This window comes from Cydia splendana, chromosome Z, assembly GCF_910591565.1.
Source record: "Cydia splendana chromosome Z, ilCydSple1.2, whole genome shotgun sequence".
NCBI classification, from domain to species: domain Eukaryota; kingdom Metazoa; phylum Arthropoda; class Insecta; order Lepidoptera; family Tortricidae; genus Cydia; species Cydia splendana.
The window spans coordinates 20,353,353-20,371,324 of record NC_085987.1 but is presented as its reverse complement, the minus strand read 5'-3'; the positions used below and the strand labels follow the sequence as shown (position 1 = coordinate 20,371,324).

At 36.1% G+C, this 17,972-nt stretch overlaps 1 protein-coding gene across 1 annotated transcript; it reads left to right on the top strand.

The window, feature by feature from the left end:
- Nucleotides 1-3,792: 3,792 nt before the first annotated feature.
- LOC134804849 (nucleoside hydrolase-like) lies at nt 3,793-11,526 on the top strand. Its single transcript, XM_063778130.1, has 8 exons — nt 3,793-3,915; nt 4,038-4,139; nt 5,471-5,570; nt 6,456-6,624; nt 8,541-8,657; nt 9,135-9,271; nt 9,743-9,929; nt 11,329-11,526. Exons 1-8 carry the CDS (start codon nt 3,857-3,859, stop codon nt 11,454-11,456), a joined length of 999 nt encoding a protein of 332 aa, XP_063634200.1. The 5' UTR covers nt 3,793-3,856; the 3' UTR covers nt 11,457-11,526.
- Nucleotides 11,527-17,972: the final 6,446 nt, after the last annotated feature.

The following is a 17,972-nucleotide window of genomic DNA, read 5'->3' as shown; positions in this document are numbered from 1 at the left end:
CAATTGTTTCTACTTTTTTCTGTGAAAATATACGTAAGAACGTTGCTTTTGTAAAATATTTCTATGATATTTATATTTCTTGCACCATTTTTGAGAAAAGCACTATATATGACTCGGCTGGAAGGCTACTTGCTGGCTTCGGATTCAATTAAACGGACTCCCAAGGTCGTCCGTTTAAAACGAATCCTCAGCCTGCAAGTTGCTACTTCCGAGCCTCGACAATAATGTACTATTACTTTCGACAATGGCGGTAATGGCCGACTACGCGTCCCCTTGGAATTAATTTGTTTAAACTCAAAAAAACCAGTCTCTTCTGCCTTCCGCATCATAGTTATACCGACAGTGACAGACTTTATGAGAAAGAAGATTTTTAGGTACAAGTTCAGCGGGCCCGCTCTCCGTGGGATTGCCAAGTAAATATTCTCATAGACCAGGTACTGTTCTTTAAATTCCCTTTTATTCGTCGAGCCCACTTTGTCTTTGAATTATTCTGTTACTAACATATTTTTTGGTCCATTCGAGCAGGATCTTTAAATCTGTAGAACCGGACATAATCATACTGAATAGTTTCATTTCATACAGTCGGCCATTAATTGTCCTAGTAAAGTCAATTGTCTGCAAGATTGCATTAGTCGTAATTAATTTACTGTCTGTACTTGGTACATTTATGTCTGCAAGTTTGCATTTGTCGTACTTTAAACACTTAAAGTAATTGTCTGTCCTAAGTTTGTGGATATTTTATTGAAAGTGACTGCATGTATTGCATTATTCTTACGAAAGTAATTAGTGTTCTTGCCTACGTGTAACGTATTATATGTACATATACTTAGTCTTAAACGTTTAAAGAAATACGTCTTTATACGTTTAATTTATTTGCTTTGCATTTTAGTCGTACGTTTTTTTTTTAAATTTGAAGGTGGAATCACATTTCTTTTTCATCAGTGGTGGTAGCAAGATAAGGCTAGTATACACGTTCACAATCAGTTTGAGCGTTTTTAAAATCATTCCCATTCCGTTCAGTTTGAGTACAGTGCAAACATACCTTATATTTAGTCTATGCTCGTGAACGACTTGAACGAAGTGAAGTGTCATTCGATTCCTGTCCTGTCTTGTCAGTGTCACGTAAATTTTTTGAGGTTAAAACTAACTTTCATTCGAGTTGTGATTACTTTAGTTTACATAATAAAGCCCGTAGCTTTATTATTTTGTGGTTTGTGTTAGTGTAAAGTATAGACGGATTTGGAGAACTCACTTTTTAATAATATTTTAACTACAAGACACCTACGTGCTTACATGAGGACGGCTTGAGACAGAGAGAGGTCACACAGAGGACAGTATAATTTTGACATTGACAGATGTCACTTTATGTTACAGACTAAACAAACAACTGTATTCTTTAAAGGGTGTAGATACATACATTCAAACTTTCCAACAGGATCTGTATCAAGCAGACCAGGAAAAGGCGATGCAATACAAGATACGTTGGCATCAAATAAAAGCCCTCTTTCCAAAAACTCTTCTTCGCATCAGTAGTGCGTCGTCGCTACATTCAGCGCAATCTACAGACCTGGAGCCTGGCAAGCAGCGAAGACTCAAACTGCCTAAGCTAGTCAAGTTCGACGGGAACGTCAAGTCATGGCTGTCATTTTGGGGCCAATTCAAGAAAATACACGAAGATACAGTCATGGACAATACAGATAAGTACCAATATCTTCTACAATCAATGACTCCAAATAGCAGCACACGTCAGCTTGTCGAAAGCTACCCGCCGTGTGCGGAAAACTACAGTAAGGCAGTAGAAGCGTTAAAGGCTAGATTTGCTAGAGATGACATTCTGATAGAAACTTACGTAAGAGGTTTACTAACACTGATGCAACAAAGAGGAGAACCTAAACAACTATCGAATTTATACGATAACCTGCAAACGCACCTGCAAGCATTGGAGACATTAGGCGTAACAAAAGACAAATTCGCCTCATTGCTATTCCCTATGACAGAGTCGGCACTACCTGAAAGTGTACTTCGTGCGTGGCACCGCAGTCGATTGACTGTAGGGACCTAGCCAACCTGATGCAGTTCCTGAGACAAGAGGTGGAATCAGAGGAAAGGATCAAGCTAGCCAGAACTAAAATAGAAGAAACTACCCTGGCAGAGCCAAAGCCATCACCCACCGCTTGTTATGTGCAGTTGACAGAAGCCAATAAGCGTAAGAAGGAAGCTTCCCGCAGACAAAGTGAGACATCTACAACCGACACGAGCTAGAAGGTTACCACAACACTTATTTAACTGTTTTTTATTAGTGGTTTAACCTTCCGGTTCTTCCCGCTCGGGAGTGTGACGTATTCGGCTGCTCTACTTTTGTAAAGAGGTTTACATAAGTTTTATATTTTGAATATTATTTATTTTATTCTAGAACCTTGTCATTACAAATAGTTGAATACGTTACCATGACAAAAAAAAAAACATCCTCATAAAACCAACACCTATATCTTGTAAATTTTCTCTGTAAATAAATTGTGCTTCGTTAACTAATCGTTTCAGTGATTCGCGTGACCATAACCCACAAATACTTTTTACTATTATGTTTATGACTATTTTGCCCGCAAGAAGTTCGGCATCTTCTAGTCTAATAAAAACCGGCCAAGAGCATGTCAGACCATGCTCAGTATAGAGTACTATAGATTACACCTCTCTACCAAATTGTATTATTGTAGAGTCGGACCAAGAAAAGTCTGCAGCGGATTTGATAGCCCACGCAGTGCAAGTGTCATTTATACGTCATAATTTCATAGAAGTTTGACGTTATAAATAACACGTGCACTGCGTGGGCTATCAAATCCGCTGCAGACTTTTGATGGACTGACTTTAGTGCTTATATAGTTTCTGAGTAAATCGACTGTGACATACGGGCGGACGGACGGACATAACGAAACTACAGTTCCGCTCCGTTTTTGCCATTTTGGTTACGGAACCCTAAAAAGACATTGTGATTAATTTATTTTTATTTTTATGCAATTTAGTCAGTATGCATATGACGTTGTAGTGGCACGGAACCTTCCTTGTACAAATCCAAATGGCACTTCGTCGCCTTTTTTTCCCGCAAAATTTAATATGCACGAAAAAGTTTTCATATCAATATCTTTATAAGATAATAGAATATAACCTAACAAAATACTACTGACATAATAATAGTCACGAATAAAAAATAAATTAGAAGTTGTCACGTTGACACAATAATATTATGATTGTCAATCATTATAAACGAAAAGCAGAATTATTTTTGTATTTTCGTACATGTTAAAGTGTTGCGAATTATACGTTGCCGACTCCAAACGTAATATTTAATCATGCTTAACAGCTTCCTACAGGTTTGAGTTCTATTCATGTTTTTTTTTTTATTTTGACACCTTGAGTCAAAACACGATTCACGTTGATTTGGTTGTGCACAGTAGTTGTTTAAAATTCATTTTTTAGCACTTTTTCGTCCAAATATTAAAAAAAGTAAAAGTTTTATGCAACTATTGCAAGTCTCCAGCATGAGACGAATCTAATGACATATCATTTATCAAAATCGGATCATAACTGTAGATCTGATGGGGTGTACAAAAATCGGCTTCGCGTAATATATATAAGGATACAACCTGTGGGTATGTAGTTACATAACTAAGGTACTAAGATTACAACATCGCATTACTTTATCGGTTCTAACTTATAAGAGGTACTTGATACATAATTACAGCATTATGATAATATATGATATATAGGTTAAGTTGTTCATAAGATATATCAGGGTCACTTTAGTTTATCTCCGAACGGGCAGAATGGCACATGTGTGAGAAATAATTTTAGAGTTAAAATGTTTTTATTCGCAGTGTTAATCATTTTATTATTTTCGTGTGTTGCTGCTAATGAAAGGTAGGTAACCTCTAGGAGGTATTTCATGCACTACCTCTCACAAAAAATATCTGAAAATGCTTTAAAAAAAGGGTTTACTACTATACCTAGTGTTTTCAGCGTATTGCCTAATATTGTTTCAGCTCTGCGTTACGAAAAAGCAAATTAATAATTGACAATGACGCTGGTGGCGATGACGCAGTGGCCATATTCCTTGCGCTACTTTATGAGAAGCATTTCAATGGGTAACAACGGAAATGGTCGCATTTTGTTCGTAGATTAAGAACCCATTTTTTTTCTTTAAACATTCATTTGAATTAAATAGGTTTTCATATGAAAATTTTACTCCTAGGAAAAAAATATCGTATGAAATCCCATTTTTTCCGCTGCATTACTTTTTAAGCCCTACATATTTATATAAAATAAAAGACTAAGGAAAATTTGCATTCAGCCAACTGAAACCATTCGTTCAAACAGACAAATATAGTCTGGTAAACACAACTTGTCAGTCAGTAAGAAACAGGAAAACTATACCTACTCATTTCTTTCTTTCGGGTGCTAGTACAAGCGTAAGACAAAGACAGTATGATTTCTCTCTGTCTATGTTTGAAATGAGACAGTTCAGTCCTAAGTTAAACTTAAATCCATTCTTGCCTCAGAGCATTTAATAACTGGAGTCGCCTTTAATAGCTTACCCCTCTGCCGAAAAACCGTTACGTACAAATCATGTAGAAATAGCAATACATTTGACGTCCTCCCCGCAAAAATCGGCAGACTGTTTCGTTCAGAAAATGACAACCATGACGTCTCTGCTCTAAGATTCTTGCGCTTTGCCTTGCCGATCGCATCGGATTTCTTCTTCGTACTGTGCTTCCAAAGCAAAGGTTTATTACGATATGGTTGCGCCGCTGCGCGCCCTTTGTAAATTTGCTTGCAAAGCAATAAGCAGTCGGCTTTTTATAATTTCCTTAAATCGTATAAGTTTATTATTTTATTAACTAACTTGTAAACATATGATTCAATTATGATCATAAGTCTAAACCTAAATTAGCCTGAGGCATTGTTCCCAGGACACTGGCCACGTTCCCCCTCTGCACAGTGAGGCTGAGTTTTTGCGCAAAAAATGCGCCTGCTCGTAGTGCTCGTAGGTCGCCAGACACCCAGACTAGTAGTATGGTAGAAATTTATTTTACTAGTTTTTTGGTGTCTGACGACCAACGACCGAAAGTTTCAATCGCAAGTGCCGCAAATACATAATTCATTTTCAAAAATGCATATTTACGACACTTGTCAATTTGGGCGTCGTCTGCTGCCGTCCCTGGCTTCCTGGCAGAGCGCCGGACGTGAGATGGGGTCAGCGTATCAACACATGTTACATACCACCCCAGGAACCAATGTACGAACGAACAGCCGTCGGGCCTTTTGCCATCCGCCGCAGATAGACCAACTGGCTCCAGGGTTGCTGGTATGGAGGTGGTACCGAGTGCTCTGCGGATTAAGTCATTTAGAGCCGTGTGTATAGTGTGTATGTATAAAATCGTATTAGTTTAATAAATTGATGTTCCTCAATTTTCAGGTCTCAACTTCTAGCGCTTACTACAGTCCATGGCAACACAATAGAGAGTAATGTGTGTATCAACGACCAGAGAATTCTAAAAGTAGCTAAAAGGCAAAATGTGAGTACCTACTTAATTAGTTTAACGGACTTAGAATAATCGGTAGTGACAGGCTGACCGGCCTGTGTATGAAGCTGAAGAAATTCCGAGTTCTAATCCGGTTAACCGTGTCTCTTGGTCGTTATACGGTAAGGTCATTTTACCTGGGTCTAGCTAGCCAGTTAATGGTATGCACAAATTCCTGACAGCACATTTTTTTAAAGATTTTACATAGTTAAGTATTTCATAAATTGCTTTCCGTAACTAGAGTCTTCGTGGATCTCCCTCGCAATTGCTTTTAACTTTTGGTCTAAAATTATTTTCCAATTCTTATTTTGACAACCCTGATAGAAGGACGATTAATTAAATTTCAGTCGGTGCATATGGGTTTCTTAAGTTTTTCAATCCTACCAAATGGAGGCCACGTAAATAGAACAATAAGAAGCGACTGGCAATGTTGTCAAAAGTTGTCATTGTTCATAGGTATAATTCTGACCGAACATTCTCGTTTGGTCACCAGTCGAATGGCACAACGCGATTAGTTCCATCACGCGCGTGATTGGTCGCAACTAGTGGCGTTGGACTGCAGGATTGGCTCGCATTCGCGTGCTCACCAGTGTGCTGGCCCCATTCTTGGTGCCGTAAGGCCCGTCTTTACGAAGTTAATATGTGAATGACTAGCAATGGCATAGGGAAACGATCAAACGGTTGCTTCAATTCCACTCGGTTTCAAAAAACGGTTAATGGCGATTGATTGTCTCGGGACCACGGTCTTTCTGCCAGCTTGTATTGCAAATGACCCATCGTGCTTAACTAAATATGCTGTGGTCCCAGGTACACACTTTTGTATTAAATATATTTACAAAACGATAAGCTTATGTGAATAGTGTTTGTATTTCTTTTCAGATTCCTATTTTTAGAGGGGCTAAAGAATCTCTTTTAAAAGATTTTGTAAGAGGCAACTATTACGGAGACGATGGACTCGGAGATAGCGGCGAACAATTGATCAATTTGCTGCCAGCCCAAGAGAAAAACGCAGTGTCAGCACTCATTGATCTGACCAAAACTCATCCAGGTACATGCAAAGGACCTTTAAATCAACACTCTAATATGAACTCCAGGTAGTTGTTTAAGTTCTTGCGGCATCATTAAATTTAAGGAATACCTAGGTACCCTACACGTATATTTTGTCTTTTGTTAAAATAATACTTATTTTAGATATGATACGTTAATTCTTTGTTGAAGGACACTGTCATTAGAATTTTAGCTATCTAGTTTTTTATTGTAAAAATATTGTAAGTACTGAAACAGATTCCAATAAAAGACTTCAGATTGTACCTATTACTTATAGACTGGTTTTATTTTTGTAAAATTCGATTTCGACTGGCAAATCATATTACTTTTTGGCAACCGGGTTTTTTAACCTAATTAGACCCCGCTGAATCCGATTTTGCCGGTTGCTTGATCGAATTCTTGACCGGAAGTGAGATATTTGATACTAAAGGTCCCTTTTTTTAGTTTTTTCGTAAATAACTCTTAAACGGTGGCTCATAGCCAAAAATATTCTACTAGATAAGTAATCTGCATAAAATTGCCTACAAGAAAGATTCCGTACAATTTTTCGCTAGGAACAATATTTAAAGAGATATTAACGCGGGAAAGTTAATTATAATCTCTTCTAAGGTCCCCGTTTTTAGTTTTTCGTAAATAACTCGTAAACGGTGGCCAATATCAGAAAATGTTGTTAAAAGTTAATAATCTACACAAAATTTTGTACAAAAAAGATTCAATACACTTTTTCTCAGGGTTAACGAAAAAATAAAAACAAGGAACCTTAGAATTTATTATAAATAACTTTCCCTCCTTAATATCTTTTTAAACATTGATCCCTGCGAAAAGTGTACTGAATCTTTTTTGTACAAAATTTTGTGTAGATTATTAACGTTTAACAAGATTATTTGATATAGCCACCGTTTACGAGTTATTTACGAAAACCTAAAAAACGGGGCCTTAGAAGTGATTATAATTAAATTTCCCGCGTTTCCTGTGTCTGTGTCTGTGTGGCGATGTTCGCTGCCGACTGAAGCGACCGACTGGTTACTTAGTGTTCATAAAACCGCCATTTACAGGTATATTACACTAAAATTGGTACACTGATGCGACGATTGACAGGTAAAACCGACAATTTAAGCCCCAGGTTACCTTTTAGATCTTTCACTTAAACGACTAAAGCAAGTTTTAACAAATACATTAAGCGACATAAATGCTAAAATTCAACGTGTCGCTTAAAGGAGCAAATTCTGTCATAAATTTTGTGACAACCAATTAACCGACAGCATTTGTTGTTCATAATACCAAAAGACACGATTAAGCGCCTAACCGTATATATTCAGTATTTGTAATAAACACTTTAACGCCATCACTACAAATTCAAGCAATATTTAAAATCACTTTAAGCGATCAAGTATAAATTTGTGTGTAGTTTAAGTGACGTAGTTCAAATTTCAATCAAATTATGTGTCGCATAAAGGGGGGGTTTTTAAATGTGCACTATTAATAACCTAACTTAACCGACATCAAAGTCATCAGATCGCTACGTAACCCGGCTTAAAAGACGCAGAAAAAAAAGCTTATTCTAACGGTACATATAACTCAAATACATTCTAAATGTCGCTTACGGGGTTTCTCCTTTCCACCGTCGATATGATTCAACTAACTTAAATTTAAGTCACTTCATGGTGTGTGATTGAGATTAAATTAAAATTAACCTACTTTTTAACCGACTTCAAAAAAAGAGGAAGTTATCAATTTGACGGTATTTTTTTTTGTATGTTTGTTGTATGAATTGCCACTCTTTGTAAGTAGGTACAATTGTGTAGTAGAGGAGTGGTTCAAACTTGAGTTGGATTTGTAAAACACCAAGTAAAAATTAAAATAAGAAGCCGAAGCCACAATCATACTCTCACTTAATCACAATATTTTTTATTTTAGGTGAAATAACTGTTATCACATTAGGGCCCTTAACTAACATCGCATTGGCAATAAGGTTGGATCCCGAATTTATTAGTCGATTGGCTCATCTCTACATCGGCGCTGGACACATTCACGGTATGTACCTAGACTATGTACTAATACTAACTTAGCTTCGACTCTGGATTCAGTCTGGAGATAAACAGATAGAAAATAGTATTTTAATAGTTATTCCCTAAATAAAATGTAAGTACCCTCAAGAAACATTTTGGTGTATCTGTCACCAAATAAACCGTTCTGTTTCTTAATCGAAGCTGCGGAGGTGAGCGTGATTGCGTTAAAAGTATTTTTTTCCCTACTTATCATATTATGGACTATGCGATTTTGGTGATAGAGAATTATTATGTGTGAATATTATTTGCTAGAGATTTTAAATTATTTTTCAGTATAGTTGTCGAAATGTAATTCGACATTATCGATAATATTTGACGATTTCATTTTGGTGTTTCATTTCATTTTATTGATTGGGTAACTCGCTATACGTTAATTTTCAGCCTCGGAATTATAAACAAAGAAATGTTGTATGCTAAAATGATTCGATAAGTGGTTTTGTAGATGGCGCCAATCCCGACCCTGAATTTAATGCACGAATGGACCCCGAAGCTTACCATATTGTTTTGGAAAATGTGAATCCGGACAAGATCACACTTCTACCATTCTCGCAAGTGAAGAAGGACCTTGATTTTAGCAAGGTATAAGTAGTCAATTTTGTTATTACATAACCAAAGCGTGGATATAAAAATATAGTTGTATATTTTTTGTAGCGTTTTTTCGTATTGTTAATATATAAACACATATGGCCGACAACTACAAAGTACCTATACAAATTACACCTACTCCTATTGCTAGAATTACACTTTTAACAACATAGTCTTGATACTTTTTTACTCAATACGGTACGAAATAAACACAGTAAGCTCCAGAGATAACTGACCCTCCTGCATATAAATTTGTCAACTAAGTCTACAGCTGACTGTACATAAAATGTACGTTTTTATCGATAAAAGCGATAACTTGTTATGTATCACCCGGTACCACGGGTACCATGGATAAATTTATCGATAGAATCAAGCCCTTAGAAACACTAGTCTGGACAACTCAGTCAAAAGTAGGTACTCAAAAATTTGTTATAACAAAACACCATGAGTTTGCATTCATTGCAGGGTTGGAGACAACAGGTCTTGGGTACAATTGACAATGACGTGGTAAAAGCTATAAACAAATATGAGCAAGTTTCCATGAAAAAGAATGAACGTTGGCGTGCTCTCGATCCTGCGGTCATCGCGATAGCAATCAACCCAGATATTGTGGATGAATACACGTATTCTAGGAATAAAATAATTTTAAACGGTAACAACTAAAACTTGTTTTTAAGTTTTAACATGTGTTTATTCACGTTTGTTCAGGCTCCGGCTGAGCTAATGTTAACATTTAATATTAGGTACCTATGTGATTTCGGTGACAAGCCGGGGCGATTTATGAATTTCGATCACTCGATTTCGTCACTCGAAAATCGGTGAAAAAACGGCGAAATGCAAATTTTTGTAATACGAGCGATAGAAATTTGGAATCGAGTGGTATTGACCACTCGTTTACAATTCTATTAGTAGGATTTAAATGCATAGTAGTGGAGATATTATTGAACGAAATACACGAAATCGAGCGGTCGAAATTAAAAAATCGGCCCCCTGGTATTTTAATTAATACTAGGTAAAGTATATATTTTCTTTCCGTATACTAAAATGACATTTCATGTGTTGCTAGTTTTTTACGTCTTATAAATACCTAGTGATGTGCTACAACCGGTACTAACCGACAATAAACTACTGGAAGGTACTTATATTTGTTGTAGAAGTGTATGTAACACAATTAATGGATAATCCGTGACGTGCTAAAAGGGGACACTAGGAGAGGCATTAAAAAGGGTGAAATGGTGTAGGTAAAAATGCCATCATTTTGAGGTATTTAGAAATTTTGTATCCAGGTTTATACACGATATTTCTAATATTTTAAAGCGATTTGGCATTGCGTCAGGTCGGCGATACGTCAGTGTCATTTTATTAATATATGAGTAGATTAGTAGTGAGTAGATTTTTTTTATTGTTTATTTCCTATCATGTTACGAATAGATTTCATTTATTGTTTATTTTGAATCTTTTTTAGTTTGAAAATTAATTAATTTTTAATTTAATATTTGTCGGTTATTCACAAACCGAAATCAAAGATCAGCACTGTTTGTTTTAAGCTGGTCACATTATTTCTACGTTTGACATTTGTTGTTGTCATTTTAGTTTACGGAAAGAAAAAATAGACTTAGGTATATGCAAACATTGCTTTCGGTGTAAGTATGTAAAAAATGTAGTGTGAAAGTTTCGTATAAAAACTATTTATATACAGATATTATTTTCTCTTTTTGATTATTTTGGTATATATACAACTTATGTACCTATTTTAATAATTCAATAACAAAATTGTTAAATTGTTTTAATCAAGACATTGAAAAAACTGGTTTTGTCTTAAAAGTGGTTTTACCTTACCTAAATTAAGTGTACTAACAGCAACACATAAACTTACAAATCGTGCTGTATGTTAAATAGTTGACACAGACTCCTATAGAACACTTTTGGACTACGAGTAACGTTGACTGCCTAGAATGTTAATTGTCCATGTAGGGGTGGTACTTCTACCTTTCGAATAACCCGAAATATAGCATTACCGTCATCCGCAGTAATGAATTTATTTCTTGCAGGTGAGAAACGAGGCATCAGCACGAATGATTATGTAGAAAAAGATAAAGCGAACGTCAGGATCGCTACTAACCTCAATAAAGAACAATACAGACAATTTATTATTAATGTGTTCTCATCTGAAAAATAAATTTGGTATGTTTTGATTACCTACGTAAAAATGTTTATATTGTTTATGAATAAAGTGTTTAAGTTACATACTTCGTAGTTTTAATATCAACTTCGTAGGTTTAATATTCACACAATCCAAGTAGATTTTTATAACTAATATTATTTGGTTTACTTGAATTGTTTAAATAAATAAATAGAATTCTTATAAGGTGTCCAATTCTTAGAAGGCGGGTATTTAAGAGCCCATCAACGTGCACACTAGCGCCACAGCTAAATAATCGTGATTATTTAAATTTAACGAAAGATATTGAAAAAAGGGGGCCGGTATGTAGTGTATTGTTTATTTAAGTACCTTTTGAATACATCAAACTAGTTTTAATGTTTTCGTCGATCTAGGAACTCAAAACAAAAACGGCCGTTTAACTTTGGATGCATCTTAGATTGACGAATCCAGCAACATTAATCACGACTATTCGGACTATTAATAGCTGAGGCGCTAGTGTGCACGTTGATGGGCTCTTAATGTTAAAATCGTATGGTAAGAAAAATATATTTTGACAGTTACTAAGTTATTTTGTAATGCTAAGAATAAAGTATTTATCGTAAATATTGATCTAAAAATTGAGTATAAAAGTAAGTAAGAATTAAGAAGCTCCATCTGCGCAGCGAGGCGAGGAACATTCAAAACTTCAATTTTATTGGCTTTATAGCAACTATTGCCCAAGTATTTACTACATGAATAGCGTATATCATATTTTTTTTATATTCGAATTGCCATCATCCATCGAAATAAAACTCTGGATATTATGGTATATTTTTTATTAGCATCGTAAAATAAACGTTCGATTTTATTTATGATGGTGAAAGCCATAAACTTTATGGAATTAAGATGTTATCATAAAATAACTACGTTTGTTCTTCAAAACATAGTAAATAATTCTTACTAGTAAATAAACCCAAACCCAAAATGTATAAGCAGCTATTCCCAAAACCGGGTTGATTTCGACAATATGTTCCTTAAAAGGTACTTAGTTAGCACCGCTTATTTCTCTCTGGGAGACATCCTATTACCGTTCTAGTTAATAAGATAAACAATATTCATCGGCTCCGTGGTTGATCAATCACGATTGTCGATCTTACGTACCTAAGCGACTTCTTATTAAAGTTAGAAATTAAACTGTCCTGAATCTTTTTCTCAGCATTAGCACGATACAAAAATATACTTAAAAACCGGTCTGAATAACTTAGGTCGTAATTTAAAGGAAGCTAATGGTGAAGTAATAGATTTAGCGTTATCCTATCAAGCCGTACAAATATTACTACCTATGTCCTGTTAATAGAACTTGTATTTTAAAGTCGTTGCGCATTAATCGTAGAGATTATAAGTAGGTAACAAACATAATTTAGGTTTGTTTAACAGGCATATTTAATGTTTAAGTTTTAGTGATGTTTTATCCTCTAACGATGTAGATAAAGCTTACAATGACATTCTACACATTTTTTAAATGTCTGTATGATCTCGGTTTTCCATATAAAGTCATAAAAAGGAGCCTAAAAAATAAACCTAAATGGATCACGAAAGGAATTAAGGCGTGTTGCAAAAAGAAGAGAGAAGCGTTATGATTTTATCAACGAAATAAAAATGAGGGGACCAAAAATGCAAGTCTCTCGTATGCCAAGAGGTTGAAAAAAAATATCAAAATGGAAAAGATTGCTCAGAATAATCATTACATAGTAAATTCAACAAATAAATCAAAAGCTACCTACATGGCACTGTAGGGTTGCCAGATGGTCAGGATTTGGCGGGATTCTCCCGATTTTTAGCACGTGTTCCCGATTCCCGACAAAGTGAAAACTGTCCCGAAAAACAGCTTCACGTTATAAAACAATAATTTCAAGTTCCGAACTGTCGTCGAGGGCGTTAGCGCCGTGGCGAGACTCCAATGACAGAATATGGGCATATTTCATTAGCAAGTGTAATGAGGTACACAATTTAAAAAAAAAAGTTATGTGTTTCGTACTATCGATTCCCGTGAGTAATGCCTACTGTGAGAGAGTATTCAGTATACTTAACAACCTCTACACAAAATAAAGAAATAGAATGGGAATGGATCTAATTAAAGCTGAATTAATGATTCGACTCAACTTTGAGGAAAACTGCTTGAATTTTAAGTCTACCTTAAATAGTGAAAAAGGCGAAAAAAATGTAAAATCAGTAAAAAGTAACATAAAATACATGTGGCAAGGGCAAGCTAAGAAATAAATTAGTAAGGTACATCAATTTTGTTGAATATTGATACCTAATAAGTATAAGTATAATAATATAGGTAGATAATGACTGTTAACAATCTAACCTTTATGCATTAGCGCCGCCAGAAGAACCTACGATGCGGCGCGCATTCTAATTTTGAAATACTTGAAATATGTCAATGACAAGAAAAAACAACTTACTTAATGTCAACATCTCAATGTAAAAAGTACAATAAATATGCTAATTTATTATTATAAAACTAGTTTCAATAATTCTACAACAAAGACAAGAATATAGTTAACGCCAGTATCGCGCTAACATTTGGTGACCCTACGTTCTTTGAACAACAATCTTCTTCGAAGTACAAGCGGTGCATGGATCCTTGGAAACAAGCGGAATCCCGAAGTCCCGTCTACAATAAGTACACCAGCATCAACCACGAGCACAGAGATACAAAGGAACCCTTGCGTGAAGTGTTTGAGTACCTAACGTAAATTACGAATTTCATGGTTGCCTTAATCCTGCTCTGCATCAGGTTGTATTCTTCTATAATTACGTTAAAAGCAAAATATTGCATTAATTCACTAGTTACATTCAATTTTATTCAGATATACAACAATTTTCGTTAAAATACAAATAGTCCAGTCGCTTTAGACAGATAGTCCAGTAAATTACTGAAAATTTTGAAAATTTTCTTCAAAGTTCTAAGACTTAATTAACATCGAGGCATACGTAAGAAAGCAGATTTGTGCATAATTTGCAGCATATTAGCATACTCTGATATTAGCGCAATTAAATTTTCAGGGAATAAGCTATATGTTGCCTTCAAGATTCTTCCGGAGCTACGGGTGTAAGCTGTCATTTTGCGTGGATCTTCCACTTAATCGCGAGGTTGACATCACTGCACGTGGACAGCCATCCTATTTGCCACCTGTTTAATACGGTGGCCTGCACGGTTTGAAATTTAATTTATACTTAGTACAGTCTGTTCAATTTATTTATGCCTATTTCTTAGTATACTTATTTATGTGCATTTAATTGATTCTACAAAATGTTTGAAGAACTAAAGCCTTTAGTTCGCAAGCGCGGCACTATAAAGGCAAAGATTACTTTATTTGAGAAATATATTGACACAATAAAAGCGATTTCGGCGGAGAACTTCACTAAGGCTTTATTCGGTGAACTCCAGTTGAAACTAGGTCGATTTCAAGAATTATTATCTCAATTTGATGAAGTACAGTCAGAAATTGAAAATTTAGATGACATCAACATAGCCGATCAGCTTTTAGAACGTGAGCAAGTTGAGGATTCTATCATAAAGTTGATTTCATTGTCACAATTGATACTTGAGTCGAACCAACCAGTGACTACTAAATATGCTACCGCTGTCTCTCGAGCCGATGGTTCAATTCATTCAAATGGCAGTTCTCAGACGTCTGTCAACTGTCACATTCGGCTTCCTTCTATAAAATTACCTTCCTTTGACGGCTCTTATGCAAAATGGATGGAGTTTCGCGATACCTTTGATTCATTAATAAATGAAAACGAGTCCATCCCTACAATAAGCAAATTTCACTATTTGCGTTCATCTTTGGAAGGTGGAGCAGCTATAGTCATAAAGTCTATTGAGTTTACAAGTACAAATTACAAAATCGCATGGGAGTTACTGTGCGAGCGATACAACAACGAGAGAATTTTGATCAATAACCATATTAGGTCATTGTTCAACTTTGAACCAATTACTAGGGAATCCCATAAAGCTATAAGGTACATTATTGATTTTTATTCCAAAAACCTGCGTGCATTACACACACTCAAAGAGCCCACAGACAGTTGGGACACATTAGTTATATACATGATGGTGTCGAAACTAGATGGCGCCACTAGTAGGAAGTGGGAAGAACACAAAAATACACTCAAAGTTTCTCCTAAGCTCGATAATTTCTTAGTGTTCCTTCGTAATCGAGCGGATGTCTTGGAAACAATACAGTGCGGTGCTTCTACACAAAAACATGATAAACCTAACTAACCAAATAAAAGAAAACAAACCTGTTGCAACAATGCTAGGTACAAGTACACAGCTAGTGCTAATAACTTAGATACAAAAACAAAGATAACTTGTGCGTTTTGCAAACAAAATCACTTCAATCATGTGTGTGACAAGTTTAAAGAAATGTCAGTAGATTGCAGGCAAAATGAAGTTTCGAAATACAAATTATGTAAAAATTGTCTGCGCCCTGGTCATCACCACTCTCGTTGCCGGTTAGGCCCATGTAATACATGTCATAAAAAACACAACACACTATTGCACATTGACACAAATGACAGCAATAGTACAAATTTACCTGAAAACACAAATACTACTACTGCGATGTCTGCATTCACTCCGGCTAAGAAGGGTTGTGTGCTTTTGTGTACTGCTGAAGTGAATTTAGTTAATCCTATAACAAAGGAAACTCACACTACGAAAGCTTTATTAGATATAGCGAGTCAATCTTCTTATATATCTACAACAATGCAAAGAAGGTTGAACCTTACCTACGATGAAAGTGAGCCCACTACTATAACAGGCTTAAACGATTGCTTGATTGGCAGTGCTTCAAAACAATGTGGTGTTCTCGTGCAATCCAGAACTGGTCAATTTGAAATAGATGTTTCTTGTCTGATCATGCCACAAGTAACACAATCTACGCCGAGTTTGGAAATTGACACATCACGCTTCGATATTCCTGAATCGATTGAGTTAGCGGACCCCAGTTTTTATCATCCGTCTGAAATTCATATATTGCTGGGGGGCGATGTGTTTTGGGATATTGTAGGGTGTCAAAAAATTAAATTAGGTAAAAACAAACCAACGCTTAAAGAATCAAAACTAGGTTGGCTTGTTTCTGGTCCAACAGGTCAGGGTTCAAGCTCTTCTACTAGGTGCAACTTTACTCAAGAGATCAAGGATAGCCTTGCTAGATTTTGGGAGCTTGAAGATATCCCCAACTCTCCTCCTGAATCAAAGCTGTCAAAGGAGGAAGAGTACTGCGAGACCCATTTTAAGGAAAATACCGTGCGACTTGATGATGGTCGTTTCTGTGTCAAGCTACCACTCCGTGAGGCCCCGGAGGACGCCTTAAGAGACTCTTATTACATTGCTAGGAGGCGGTTCTTTAACCTATAAAATAAATTAAAAAAATCCAATATGAAAACAGATTATGCTGCCTTTCTTAAAGAGTACGAGAGCTTAGGACACCTGACCGAAACGGAGCGTCCCGTCTTTGGGTATTTTATTCCACATCATTGCGTTATTCGCATTATTAGGTGCTCGTTTACATGCCAAGGTTACGCAAGCTTTACGTGTGGCGGTTACTAGATCTATATTTTGGTCTGACAGCACAATTGTCTTGGGCTGGCTTCAAACGCAACCGAAAACATTAAAAACCTTCGTATGTAATCGAATAGACCAAATTCACGAACTATCAGATCCAAATGCCTGGCGTCACGTGCCAACAAATTTGAACCCAGCAGATCTGGCTTCAAGGGGGGTCAAACCTCAACAATTACTCACCAGTGCTTTGTGGTGGGAAGGACCCTGCTTCCTTAAAAGTCCAGAGTCTGAATGGCCGACAGCTAAACACGTTGATGCCTTATTACCAGAGATTAAATCGTTTATGACTGTACAATGCGAATCTAATGTTATTCCATTTAACAAATATTCAAAACTACAAACCTTGCAAAGAATATTCGCATTTGTGCTACGTTTTCTTAACAACTGTAACAAAAATAAAGCCAAATTATCCGGAAACTTAAATGTTACTGAATTACAATCGAGTATGACAGTATTAGCGACTGCATCGCAAAGGGAATCCTTTGCTACAGATATTTATTCTCTCAAAACGACAAATAATCTTAACCGCAAATCAAGACTATTACGATTAAATCCATTCCTTGATGAAAATGATATCTTACGTGTTGGTGGTCGCATTGTTAATGCTTCTCAATGTCCATATGAACAGCGACACCCAATTCTCATTGATAGCAAGCATTTATTCACGAGACTTTTATTCGAACATATCAGGTTATTGCACGGAGGAGCTCAATTATTGTTAAGTTCTGTGCGAGAGCGATTCTGGCCAATCGGTGGTCGGATTTTGACAGTTAAGGTTGTAAATAGATGTATGAGATGTCAAAGATTTAAGGTAAACCCTATGCAACTAATTATGGGAAACTTACCCGCTCCACGTGTCACTCCTGCTCCACCCTTCACAAACTGTGGGACCGATTTTGCAGGCCCAT